Source organism: Microcaecilia unicolor, chromosome 6 (genome assembly GCF_901765095.1).
Source record: "Microcaecilia unicolor chromosome 6, aMicUni1.1, whole genome shotgun sequence".
Classification (NCBI taxonomy): Eukaryota; Metazoa; Chordata; class Amphibia; order Gymnophiona; family Siphonopidae; genus Microcaecilia; species Microcaecilia unicolor.
The window spans coordinates 199181311-199195077 of NC_044036.1; the positions used below are offsets into that span (position 1 = coordinate 199181311).

General features: G+C 47.4%; 1 protein-coding gene across 1 annotated transcript in view; it reads left to right on the plus strand.

The window, feature by feature from the left end:
• CACNA2D2 (calcium voltage-gated channel auxiliary subunit alpha2delta 2) overlaps positions 1-13767 on the plus strand; it is a 1426314-nt gene that overhangs the window by 1251368 nt on the left and 161179 nt on the right. The window contains exon 15 of the mRNA XM_030206789.1: positions 4103-4174. Coding sequence (XP_030062649.1) covers positions 4103-4174 — 72 coding nt within the window. The remainder of the gene's footprint in view (positions 1-4102; positions 4175-13767) is intronic.

Genomic DNA, 13767 nt, shown 5'->3' on the forward strand with positions numbered 1-13767 from the left:
GTCGCAATGGTAGCTCTGAGAGTGCTCAAATGAGATCCACATACTACGGCCGTCGGGGCCAGTCTGGTGCCATTAGAACGACCGGCCCCTGATGCTGCCCTATGTGGCAAAGAACTCTCTCTCCCTATCAGAGGCCACAAAGGAACTGCCAATCCTGTGGATCCTGCGTCTAATCCTGCGGATCCTGGCTGCCATTTGCGGCTGAAGAACTGGGGAAGTTTGGCATTGTAAGCCATGGCCATGAGATCCATTACTGGTCTTCCCCAACGTTGACAGATCAGCCGAAAAGCCGAGTCTGACAGCGTCCATTGCGCTGCATCCAAAAGAGTCCGGCTGAGAAAATGCGCTTGAACATTGTCTTGGCCCGCAATGTGCGCTGCCGACAGACTCTGAACATGCGCTTCCGCCCATACTAGAAGACGAGACATTTCCACTGCCAAGGGAAGACTGCGAATTGCCCCCCTGCTGATTGATGTAGGCCACCGTCGTGGTGTTGTCCGAGAATACACGAACCGCCTGCCCCTGCAGAAGGTCCTGAAAACTCCGCAGCACATTCACGACTGCTCGCAACTCCAGATGATTTATCGGCCAAGTCGCTTCGAGAGGGGTCCATGATCCCTGGGCTATTCGATGAAGACAATGAGCTCCCCAACCTGCAAGGCTGGCATCCGTCACGACTACCACCCAATTGGGAGACGCCAGAGAAGCACCCTTCTGCAAATTGGCTGACCGGAGCCACCATGCGAGACTGTCCCTGGCCCAGCTTGACCAAGGAAGGCGTCGTTGATAATCCAGAGAAGTCAGCAACCATCTGCTCAAATGGAAATTCCGAAGAGGCCGCATGTGAGCCCTTGCCCATGGAATGACCTCCAAGGTCACCCTCATGGAACCGAGGAGCTGAACATAGTCCCATACTCAGGGAGCGCGACAACTCAATAAGGTCTGTACCTGACAAAGCAATTTGATCTTTCGCCCCTCGTGGAGAAACAACTTCCCCCACTTCGTATCAAATTGTACTCCAAGATACTCCAGACTCTGAGTAGGAACCAGACGACTCTTGTCCATATTTACCACCCAACCTAAGGATTGCAACACCGCAATCACTCGGTCGGTGACCACTCGACTCTCCTCTGCTGTCGTCGCCCCGAATCAGCCAGTCGTCGAATCCCCTCCTTCCGAAGGAACGCCGCCACCAGCACCATGACTTTGGAAAAAGTGCGTGGGGCAGTGGCCATTCTGAAAGGAAGGGCCTGAAACTGGAAGTGCTAACCCAGCACCGCAAATCTGAGAAATCTCTGATGGGGCTGCCAAATGGGAATGTGCAGGTAAGCTTCCCTCAAATTGAGAGCCATCAAAAACTCGCCTGGTTGAACAGCAGTAATAACTGCCCTTAATGTCTCCATGCGGAAGTGACGAAACCACAAAAACTGGTTTACCTTTCTGAGATCGAGAATAGGCCAAAAGGCCCCTCCCTTCTTTAGAACCACAAAGAAGATGGAGCACCAACCTGTGCGCCTTTTGAGAGGAGGAACATGCACGATAGCCCCTATCCTTAGCAGGTCTCGCAAACACTGCAGAACTGCTGTCCTCTTGGCCCGCGTTACACAGCAGGACTTCAGAAAAAACTCTATGACGGGAGAGAAGAATTCTAGCTTGTAACCTTCTTGCACCACATCGAGGACCCACTGGTCCGAAGTAATTCTGGCCCACTCTGGAAGAAACAGAAAAAGCCGACCACCGATCTGCTCCCTGCGCCCCATCATTGGGAGGCCCGAGAAGGAGATCCCTGACGAGAGGGGAGTCTAGCCAGATGCTTCTCGTTGCGAAAGGAAGAACGCTGCCCAAAACAAGGACGCTGAAAGGCTGCGTTGGACCGCCCCGGGCGATACCGTCGCGTCTCTCTGAAACGTGGCCTCAAGGCTCCCTGCCTGGAAGTAGACTTGGGTCTATCCTCTGGAAGACCTTGAGATTTGGAATCCCCCAAATCTTTAACAATCTTTTCTAGATCTTCCCCAAAAAGCAATTTCCCTCGGAAAGACAATTTAATGAGCCGTTGCTTAGAGGCCATATCTGCGGCCCAATGACGGAGCCACAGAAGACACCAAGAGGAAACGGTCAAGGCCATGAGTTTGGCCAAAGCACGGACCAAATCATACAAGGCATTCGCCAAGTACGCCAGCCCAATATCAATCAGCGACATCTGAGGAGTTCCCGGCATATCAGACTCTGAAATTGAATCCATGACAGAATGTAGCCAACTGAGGAAGCTGCAGACAACCGTATGCAGGACCCCTCCTCAGACCCCAAAGAAAGCCTAGGCTTTTTAAGGGAGGAGAAATCCTCTGGGGAAAAACCCAAAATCTCTTGGTTACCCCCCAGACCCCCTGAGAGAATCAAAGGCCGAAGCTGTTGCAGCCACGTGAGGGGGGGGGGGGGGGAAGGCCCTTTTCAACAAAAACGCCTGATGGAGTAGCAAAATAAACTCTGGCAAAAGCCCTTCTCCCGCAATGGAGGAGGTCACAGCCATGGCACCTGCACCACCGCCCACTGCCTGACGGCTCCCCCGACTCCCCTACCAGCGGAGAAGAAGCTTTGCCCAAAACCACTACTGGAGCCGGCTCTGCGACCGATCGCAAAATGGGTTACTGCGAGATATTGATCTGTGTCTTGAATGGAGGCGTGAGTGTGTTTTGTACTATGATTAAATCAGAGTTTCCTGCAGGAGACTCATTGGGCTTGTGGGGACTAGTTGGGTATATTTTGGTCGAGGGGCTGGTTGTGGTAAGTTCCTTCACTAGCTAATTCCATCTCCATTACCAAACAGTCTGAATAAAAGGCATAGGAATGCCTAATCACGGGCAAATACCTGCAGAAGCAGAGTGTGTGTGACGGGGAGCTTTTCCGTAGAGAGTCACCGTGGGCGCACTGCTCCATATAAGAAATAAGAGTGGTAGGGGACGATTAGGCACCCACACTTAAATGCCAGTTATGCGCATGAATGTACGTCATACCTGACTTCTATGGGTAAGTGTACACTCAGCATGTAAGTGGTAGCAAAGCAGCAAATCACTGCTCTAAACGTGCAGGTAAGTGGCATAGTCTGTAAATTCAAGGCGTGTTTCTCCGGGAAGGACATAGATGGTGCTTCTACTTACAGGATACCATAAGCTAGGCACTGGCTGGTATAGATTGTAGATGGCCTAATAATGGGTTTCGCTACTTTTCTAAAACACAACCTGGACACCGGATGCCGTTATACAATAGGCTCTCACAACACCTGCATTGGGGCACTTAAAATACTGTGTACAATTCTGGTTACCACATCTCAAAAAGGATGTAGTGAAATTAGAAAAGGTATAGAGAAGGGCGACGAAAGTGATAAAGGGGATGGGACGACTTCCCTATGAGGAAAGGCTAAAGTGGCTCGTACTCTTCAGCTTGGAGAAAGACGGCTGAGGGGAGATATGATAGAGTTCTATAAAATAATGAGTGGAGTGGAAAGGGTAGACGTGAAGCATCTGCTTACTCTTTCCAAAAATACTAGAACTAGGGGGCATTCAATGAAGCTACAAAATAGTAAATTTAGAACAAATCGTAGAAAATATTAGTTAAACTCTGGAATTTGTTGCCAGCGAATGTAGTAAAAGCAGTTAGCTTAGCAGGGTTTTAAAAAGGTTTGGATAGTTTCCTTAAAGAAAAGTCCATAAGCCGTTATTAAGATGGACTTGGGGAAAATCCACTGCTTATTTCTAGGATAAGCAGCATAAAATATATTGTACTGTTTTGAGATCTTGCCAGGTACTTGTGACCTAGATTGGCCACTGTTGGAAACAGGATGCTGGGCTTGATGGATCTTCAGTCTGCCCCAGTATGGCAACGCTTATGTTCTTATGTCTTTTCCCTGTTTGCTGCTTTGTTGACTGTGAGCAGTTCTTCAATGTATGAGACTGTAATTAGCATTAGTTCTGTGGTGTGACTGATTTAGTTTGTAAACCACTTTGATGTCTTTCTATGAAGACAGTATTGTAAATTCAAAATAAAGATAAACTGGTAAAGTTTGTTTGGCATTTGATTTTTTTTTCTCTTTGTCTCTCTCTCCCAGGGCTTGGGATTGGTGGTCACAGGCACTCTACCTGTGTTCAACCTGACAGAAGATGTTGGCAGTGCTGGAAAGGTAGGAGGCCTCTGCTATTGAGGATCATCTTCTTCTTTTTATTATATATTTTTTCATTTAGCAGATGGCTTAAATAATCCTGCTTTTCCATGATTGTAAGACCATTGTGTCCCCAGTGGGGTTGGATGGCAGGTCATTAAACTCCCCCTTATTGAACCAGTTCTCAATCTCAATGAAAAGGCTACAAAGGGACTATCTTCCACATATGGCTTGGGCCCTGCATTTAAATCTTGGCCTAAATAAAGCCTGAGGATCTGTTTAAAGACTTCTCCATGTATGATGTTCAGATGTTTGCAATAGTCTTCTTTCCTGCACATTTTAGTGATTGTAAGGTAAACTTTCAAAGTAGTATTTACATAGAAAGAGGGCTCCTATAAATTGGCTACCCCAGTAACGGTTCTCTGTTGTGTCTGCATCTATGTTTCCTGTCCCGAGCATGATGTGATGAGATAAACTCACTACAAAGAGACCTGCTAAGACATCCTCTCACTGCATTCTGTGGGCAGTAACACAGATTTTTTTTAATTTGATTTTCAATAGAAAGGATAAAGAACATGGCTCAATAAGGTACAGAACATATACAAAAAGAAAAAAAAAACCTTCATATATCTAATGAAAACAAACAAAACATTTTTTTGTACAGAGCCCTTATAGCCTACATGTAGGAGAGATGGAAAGAGAAAAAAAGAAATTAAGTGAACCTGAGCCACTTGTCTAAACATGATGGCACTGAGACCTTCTCTTGAAAACTAACAGAAAAAACATCCCCTTACAAAAGAAAAAAACCTATCAGTATGGAAACTTTCCAAAATCCAGACCTATCTATAATAACCTTTTCCAAATGTGTAACAGCTGTACACACATATTGGTTTTTCTGCCAAGTTACGAAGAACCTACAGGGGAACTTCAAGAAGAGTAATGCGTGCTTACGCTCGTGGCTTCGAGGCTATGAAAGACTTCTGTCTTGCCTGACTGGCCTGAGCTCTGATTTCAGCACTAAAATTTTATCTTTCTCATTGTTCAGATACATATATTGAATTCCACCCACACAGTAAATCTTAACAGGTTCTCGGTTCTCACTCTAAAATTACATGTTAACTACCTACCCCCTATATCCCATAGAACAGGAGTAGGAAAAATAACAGTTAGTTGTGTGACAGGCTACATATTTCATTATCACAAGTACAACAGCCGCTACATTTGGAACTATGGTAAAGAAACAAAGAACCCCTAAAGCTACTGCTTTTAGTACAGCGTTTACCACTGTCAAGACCAAACCCTTGGACCAAGACAAGATTCTGGTTTCATGTGATAAATGTACTTACATTGAGTCCCTTGTGAAAGAAGTACAAGAACTAAGAGAAGAAGTGGTAAGACTAAGAAACATCTGGGACAACCAGAAATTTGACCCAGAGACACAGGTCAAAACATTGAGGACTTCCAGCAAAGGGAGAGAAGATCTTGGGCAGACAGAGCACAGCTGGAAGCAGGTCACCAAGTCCCACAAGATGAATCCTCCAACTCCACCTTCTATTCAGCTAAAGAACTGGTTCACAGCCCTGGAGGTAGAAGAGCTAGAAACATCTAAAAAAAACAGGATGAAACAATGACCAAAACTGCCATCACAGCCAGAAAATTGGCCCAAAGAAAGCAAAAGGTAGTGGTGGTTGGAGATTCACTTCTAAGGGGTACCAAAGCGCCCATCTGCCGGCCAGATATGTTGTCCAGAGAGGTGTGCTGTCTGCCTGGTGCCAAGATTCACGATATTGTGGAAAGATTGCCTAGACTCATCAAGCCTATGGACCACGCTCCTATGCTACTCATCCATGTTGGCACAAATGATACAGCTAAGTATCCTACTGAACGTATCATATGAGACTTTGTGGCTTTGGGTCAGAGGGTGAAGCATCTAGGTGCGCAGGCGGTGTTCTCATCGATCCTCTCTGTCGAAGGTAAAGGTCAAATGAGAAAAGCTCACATCTTGGAGATAAATGCGTGGCTGCGTGGTTGGTGCCGACGAGAGGGCTTTGGTTTCATAGACCATGGGATGATTTTCCAAGAGGTACTGAGTGGTGATGGTGTCCATCTGTTAAGGATGGGAAGGAGTGTCTTCAGCAACAGGCTGACTAAAATTGATGGGGATGTGTATAAAAGGCCACGAAGCCATAATTAACCCCAAGGAAGGTAGGACATCTAATGCCTCTATAGAAGTGAATAAAAATAGTAAAATCTGGAGAGCCTTGTATACCAATGCCCGTAGTTTGGGAAACAAACTTCTGGATCTTGAGGCTACAACGATGGAAGCAGACTTGGATTTAGTGGCGGTCATGGAGATGTGGTTACGGAGAACCATGACTGTGATGTTGTTATACCTGGCTATAATCTATTCAGGAAGGTCAGAGTAGGAAAAAAGGGTGGAGGTGTGGCATTATATGCTAAGAATGATATCCAAGTGACAGAACTGCAGGACATGTGGGGTAGGGAAGAAACGCTGTGGTTAAACTGGAAAGAGGGAAAGGAAAATGTATCTATATCGGAGTGATATACAGACCACCCTCACAGTCAGAGAAAATGGACAGGGACTTAATTGAAGACATCCACAAGATAGCTAGGAAAGGGGAAGTACTACTGATAGGTAACTTCAATATGCCAGATGTTGATTGGGGTGTCCTGGCTGTGGGGTCATCTAGAAGCAAAGAGATCTTAGATTCCCTACAGGAAGAATTGTTCCGGCAGTGGGTGACGGAACCGATGCGGGATGGAGCTATTCTGGACCTGGTGCTTACGAATGGAGAGTACGTTTCTGACGTCAAGGTGGCAGACCATTTGGCATCTAGTGATCATCGTACGGTATGGTTCAATATTAAAACAGAAAAGAGGGCTCATTCAAGATTGCAGGTCCTGGATTTCAAAGGAACTAACTTTGCTGAGATGGGGAAATTTCTCAAGGAACAGTTAGCGGGATGGGAACAGCTGAAGGATGTAGAACAGCAATGGACGAGACTGAAAGGAGCTATATTAAAGGCAACTAACCTTTATGTTAGAAAATTACATAAAAGTAAGAGGAAAAAAAGGCCTCTCTGGTACTCGAATGTAGAAGCTGAAAAGATAAGGGGAAGAAGGCTAGCCTTTGCACGTTACAAGACGTCTTAGAAAAATAAGGACAGGAGAGAATACCTAAATAAGCGAAGAGAAGCTGGAAAAGCTATCAGGAAATTGAAGCGGCAAATGGAGGAAAAGATATCTAATACGGTAAAATTGGGGGACAAGACATTTTTCAGATATATAAGTGACAAGAGGAAGGGCCATAATAGCATTGTGAGGCTCAAAGCTGAGGGAGAGAAATATGTGGAAGATGATAAGGATAAAGTTGAACTGCTTAACGATTATTTCAGCTCTGTGTTCACAAATGAAAGACCGGGGGTAGGGCTGCAGAAAACTAAGGTTAAAGGCGGTGGATGTATGGTAGACCAAGACCCGTTTACGGAGGGAGGACTGTGTTCGTGAGGATCTCGCCAAACTAAAAGTAGACAGAGTGATGGGGCCTGATGGGATACACCCAAGGGTGCTTAAGGAACTTGGAGAAGTTCTGTCGGCTCCGCTGACCGACCTCTTCAATGCTTCCTTAGATACTGGAGTGGTCCCGGCGGACTGGAGAAGGGCAAATGTGGTTCCTCTGCACAAGAGTGGAAGTAAGGAGGAGGTTGGGAATTACAGACCTATCAGTCTGACCTCGGTGGTGAGTAAGCTAATGGAAACGCTTCTAAAGAGGAGGATTGTGAGCTTTCTTGAACTACATGGAATGCGGGACCTGAGGCAGCATGGCTTCACTAGTGGCAGGTCGTGTCAGACGAATCTGACTGTCTTCTTGAAATGGGTGACCAAACAGTTGGATGTGGGAGGGGCACTTGATGTGGTATACTTGGATTTCAGCAAAGCCTTTGACACGGTTCTGCACAGGCGACTGATAAATAAATTTAGTGCCCTCGGTAACTGATTGGGTTAAAAATTGGTTGAATGGTAGGAGGAGAGGAGACAGAGGGTAGTGGTAAATGGAGCTTGCTGTGAAGAAAAGGATGTCGTCAGTGGAGAACCACAGGGATCAGTCCTAGGGCCGGCTCTTTTTAAAGTCTTTGTGAACGATATTGCGGAGGGGCTGTCTGGTAAGGTTTGTCTCTTTGCGGATGATACGAAACTCTGCTACAGTGTCAGGCTCCTCACCTGTGGATTTGTCGCCTGCTCTGCTTCCTGCTCACTCCACGCCTCCGTGGGAGGGAGCGTCGAGCATCGGTCCTGGTGACTGGCCCGCCAGTCTTGCGGCCTCGCGCCCTGTCTCTACCCGGGGGCGCGGGTCTGAGGGGGCGTCCTGGTCTCCGTTATGGGGTGTCGGCCATCTTGTCTGCATCCCAGTACAACTTCTCTTCTGGGTGCGGGACCCGGGAGCACGGGAGGTCTTGCTCCGGCTCCGACTGCCGGGATTGGGGCTCCTACACCATGGCTCCACCCCGCTCACATGACCAGCCTATCCCGAGTTACTCAGCTCAGCTGATTCCTATTGCTTCCAATTGTGGGGGCTATTTAGGAGCATTTTCTTCTGCCCTTGGTGCTTCGGCTTCTACTTAGGTAGAGTGGTCAGTGCTTCGCGGAGTTTGTGTCTGCTACTGCTTTTTGCTTGATCTGCCTTTGAACCTTTGCTTGGACCTGGACTTTGCCTTTGCTTGCCGCCTCCCTTTGAACCTCTGCCTGGACCTGGACTTTGCCTTTGCTTGCCGCCTGCCTGTGAACCTTTGCCTGCACCTGGACTTTTCCTTTGCTTGTCGCCTGCCTTTGAACTTTTGCTTGGACCTGGACTTTGCCTTTGCTTGCCGCCTGCCTTTGAACCGTTGCCTGGACCTGGTCTTTGCCTCTGCTTGCTGCCTGCTTGTGTACTGTTGCCTGGACCTGGACTTTGCCTTTGCTTGCCGCCTGCCTTTGAACTTTTGCTTGGACCTGGACTTTGCCTTTGCTTGCCGCCTGCCTTTGAACCGTTGCCTGGACCTGGACTCTGCTTTGTCTGCCACCTGCCTGGGACTTGGCCTGGTCTTGTCTTCTGCTCTCGTCTCTGTGGTCTGGAGGAAGTTCCGGAGTTCGATTCTTCATCTCCTTCTGCAGGTAAGCCAGGATTGTTTGGCTGCCAAGCTAGGGTTTGGCACAGGGACTCACTACTCCTAAGGGAGCCGCGACAAACAGGGTGGACACCCTGGAGGGTGTGAATGACATGAGTAAGGACCTAGCGAAGCTAGAGGGATGGACCAATATTTGGCAACTAAGGTTTAATCCCAAAAAATGCAGGGCCATGCACTTGGGTCGCAAAAATCAGAGGGAACGGTACAGTATAGTGGGTGAAGTGCTTCAGTGTGCGAAGGAAGAGCGGAACTTGGAGGTGATTGTGTCTAACGACCTTAAAGCTTTCAAAGGTAGAAAAAGCAACGGCCAAAGCCAGAAGGATGCTTGGGTACATAAAGAGAGGCATGACCAGCAGGAAAAAGGAGGTGATTGTTGGGTCCTCGAGGGCCTTTGCATTCTGTCAGGTCCTCGAGGCAGAACTGAAATACGTGAGCCCTTGGACCACTGCCGAGGAGCGGCAGCGGCAGGCAAGACCACCTTGGAACTGGATACACAGAAGAGCAGGACTGGAACTCTGGACTGGAGTAGAACTAAGGCAGGCAACTAGAACAGACGGAACAGGAACAGCTTCACCTGCGCTTAGCCACCGTTCCTCCGGAGTTGAGCTCCGGAATGTGGGTGGCTGGCAGGACTTGCAGGATCAGGCAGGAACAGAAGATCCAGAGGACCCACCCTGGGTCTCGGATACACGAGGGAGGCAGGGCACAGAACTAGACTAGGACTGGAAGCTGCATGCAGCCACTAAGCCAGAAACACAAGACAGACGAAGGAGACAAGATGCATACAAAGGCTAGGCAGACAGGGTTCAGGATATACACTCAGGATATACCCCCTAGCTAGGCAGGGACAGGATTCAGGATATACACTCAGGATATACGCCCTAGCTAGGCAGAAACAGGACTTGGCGGAAACAGGACTCGGGATAGACACATAAGCTGGGCAGAAGCAGGGGTCAGTACATACAAGTTTGGCTGAAGCGGGGTTCGGGATATACAGACAAGCTTGGCAAAAGCACACAGAGTATCAGGGTTCAGGCTATAGTCAGAGACAGGCAGCAGGCAGAGAATATCCGGGTTCAGGCAGTAGTCAGAGACAGGCATCAAACAGAGGATATCCGGGTACAGGCAATAGTCAGAGACAGGCAGCAAACAGAGAATATCCGGGTTCAGGCAGTAGTCAGAGACAGGCAGCAAACAGAGAAGAATAAACCAGAGTCTATGGGCTGGCAGCAGACAGAGGAATAACAAGGGAACAGGGTCAAGGCTGAAGCTTCAGACTCCAAACACAGACAGAGAGAATATGGCTGAAGCTTCAGACTCCAAACACAGAGCAAACACTAGAAGGACTCACAGTCCACAAACACAAAGTAGCAGGGCAGAACCCCCCACGGAAGGACTAGCAGTCCACAGACACAAGTAGCAGGGCAGAGCCCCCCACGGAAGAGCTAGCAGTCCACAGACACAAAGTAGCAGATGGGCAAAGCCCCAGAGAAAGGCTAAGTAGCAGCGCAGCAGTGCACTCACTAACCTGACCTGGCCTAAAGGCATAACACCACGCTATGCAAAGGCCCTGAACACAAGCACAGCACTTCCTTATGATGGCCCTCCCTGATGAGGTCACAGGCACGGGACTCAGGCAGAAAGCACACTGAAGCACAGGGAGGCTCCACACACCCAGGTGCAGTATAGTGAAGCAATTAGAGTCATTCTGGAAGCAGCCAGCACACAGAGAGGGAGCTAACTCAGGCAACACCCACAGGTGCAGTATAGTGAAGCAATTAGAGTCATGCTAAAAGCAGCCAGCACAGAGAGCCAGAGCTAGCTCAGAAAGGACAGACAGAAGAAACAGGAGCCAGCTAAGAAGCTGATCCCCAGAAACAAGGTAAGGCTGAGGGTGGTCACGGCCACAGACGTGACAGTGTCATTGTATAAGTCTCTGGTGAGGCCCCATTTGGAGTACTGCATGCAGTTCTGGAGACCACACCTACGGAAAGATATAAACAGGATGGAGTCGGTCCAGAGGGCGGCTACGAAATTAGTAAATGGTCTTGAATGCAAAAATTATAGGGACAGGCTTATGAACCTCAACTTGTATACACTGGAAGAGAGGAGGGAGAGAAGAGACATGATAGAAACGTTTAAATATCTCAAGGGCATTTATGTACAGGAAGAGACCCTTTTTCAAATGAAGGAGAGCTCTGGAATGAGGGGGCATATGCATAGGCGCCCGGTATAAGAGGCTTGGAGAGGCTAAGCCTCCCTCCTGCTGCAGCAGAATGGATCAGCTGTGGAGTCCAGCTGCTCTGAGAGGATTAAATTGTTGATTTACCTCCATCCTCACAGCAGGAGCTGCAGTGAAAGCCGTCTAGCAGTTGTAGAAATTGGTTTATGGTTTGTTTACCTTACTGCTGGGAAAGCAGGGGGGGTTGGCTGGAGGTGTCCTGGGTTGCCAGGGAGATATTTAACGAGGATGACTTCCTGACCTGCACTGAGGACAGATAGCAGCAGAATGGATACTGGGCCAGCATGATCAGAAAAAGTCACCAGACAACAAAGGTAGAAAAGATCATTTCATTATAGTGTTTGGAATATGTCCACTTTGAGAATCAGGTGTTCAACATTAAAAGTTTATATTTATTTACTTATTTATGGCATTTTATCCCACATTAAACATGAATTAGGGTGTTTTGTGGCTCTACAAGAGAATTGTGATGATATGATCCCTTGTTTCATATTGTTAATGGTCTGCATTTTCCGTATGGGTGGTATATTGGTGTATTAGGTTCTGCCCAGTGTAATATTTATGGTACAGTAAGGTTCTGAGTGTGTTTTTGGACAAAGTTGTGCATAGTGTTTTGCAGTTGAGCGATTGTGGTTAGAATATGCTTTGAGCAACCACTTTATTCTTTGACATATGATATCTAATATCTAAATTTAATAAAAGGTATTAATTGTGACTTTTATTTTTATTTATTTTTTCTGCGTGTTATCAGACAATTATGGATTTAAGCTCCACCCTTGGCCCCACCCCTAACCCCGCCCCCTTTAGCCTCCCCAAACAGTTGGGCCACCGACCGCCTTTGGGCATATGACAAAGTTAAGAGGGAATAGGCTTAGGAGTAACCTAAGGAAGTATTATTTCACAGGAAGGGTGGTGGAGGCATGGAATGGCCTCCTGGTGGAGGTGGTGGAGTCTAGGACTGTTCCAGAATTTAAAAAGGCATGGGATAAGCATGTGGGATCGCTTAAAAACAGGTTGAATTGGGGGTTACACAGGATGGGCAGACTGGATGGGTCATTTGGCCTTTATCTGCCGTCATGTTTCTATGTTTCTAAAACTGAGGAACCCTTTTACTAAGCTGCGGTAAGCAGTAATGAGTGAGTAATACAGCAAAAAAGTGCTTAGCAGGGGGTGTGCTCAGGTGTCCCACAGTAATTGTCAAATCTGCACGTGTTTCCCAAGCTCAACTGTAAAATAACCGTATTTCCTATTTCCCCCATTATTGGATATATGCTCATTTCCCAATTAGCGCATGGCCATTAGCGTGGGAGATCTTACTGACCCCTATTTTCTAGATGGTAAGGCTCTAACCACATGCTAATCAGTTAGCGCACAGTGATGCAGCTGGCCACACCTACTTTCTGCCCCAAACATACCCCTAGTGCTAAAAAATAAAAAGTAATTTTTAGCGCGTGGGACGCTCGCTTCAATCTGAAAACTAGTGTGGGCCGCCTTAGTGCGGCCTCCAGTAGTGCTTTTTAGAATGCAGTAAGCATGTGTTACTGCCTACCGCACTTTAGTAAAAGAGCAGAGAGTAGACATGTTCCTTACTAATTGGTTAGCACAGCAACATTGTGACGTGATTACCATGTGAGCCCTTCCCACCTACAAAATAGGTCTACTTAAGGGCTCAGGCTAATGGGAAAATTAGCACATGGCCATTAATGCTGGAAATAGAGAAATCGACCATTTTACCCACGTAGTGCACAGGAAAGACCCGTGTAAGCATGCGCTAAGGTCACTTTTTACCACATCTTAATAAAAGGGCCCCTAAGAGAGTAGCTCTAGCAGAAGTCAACTGCAAAGAACTTGCCAGTAAAATCTAAGCTCCTGGGACCATCCAGGGAATCAAAAGCTCTCTCAGTCGCATTTGCCAAATGAAATTTCCTAGGTAAATAATAATAGTTATAAACAGTTATGCCTCCCATGAAAATTCCTGGTGGTCCAGTAGTGTAAGTATTGGGCAAGTACCACAAGGCTGCCACTAGAGGTTGCAGCAGCCATTTTGAACATTAGGACTCCACTGAACCATCAGGACTCTCATGATAGGCCTAGGTGGGCCTAAAGGGGTGGAGGTTGGGCTCAGTTGGCCCTGCTTGCCACAAGGGGAATAGGATCAGCCTTAAGGGAGAGGGAAGGGGAATCGG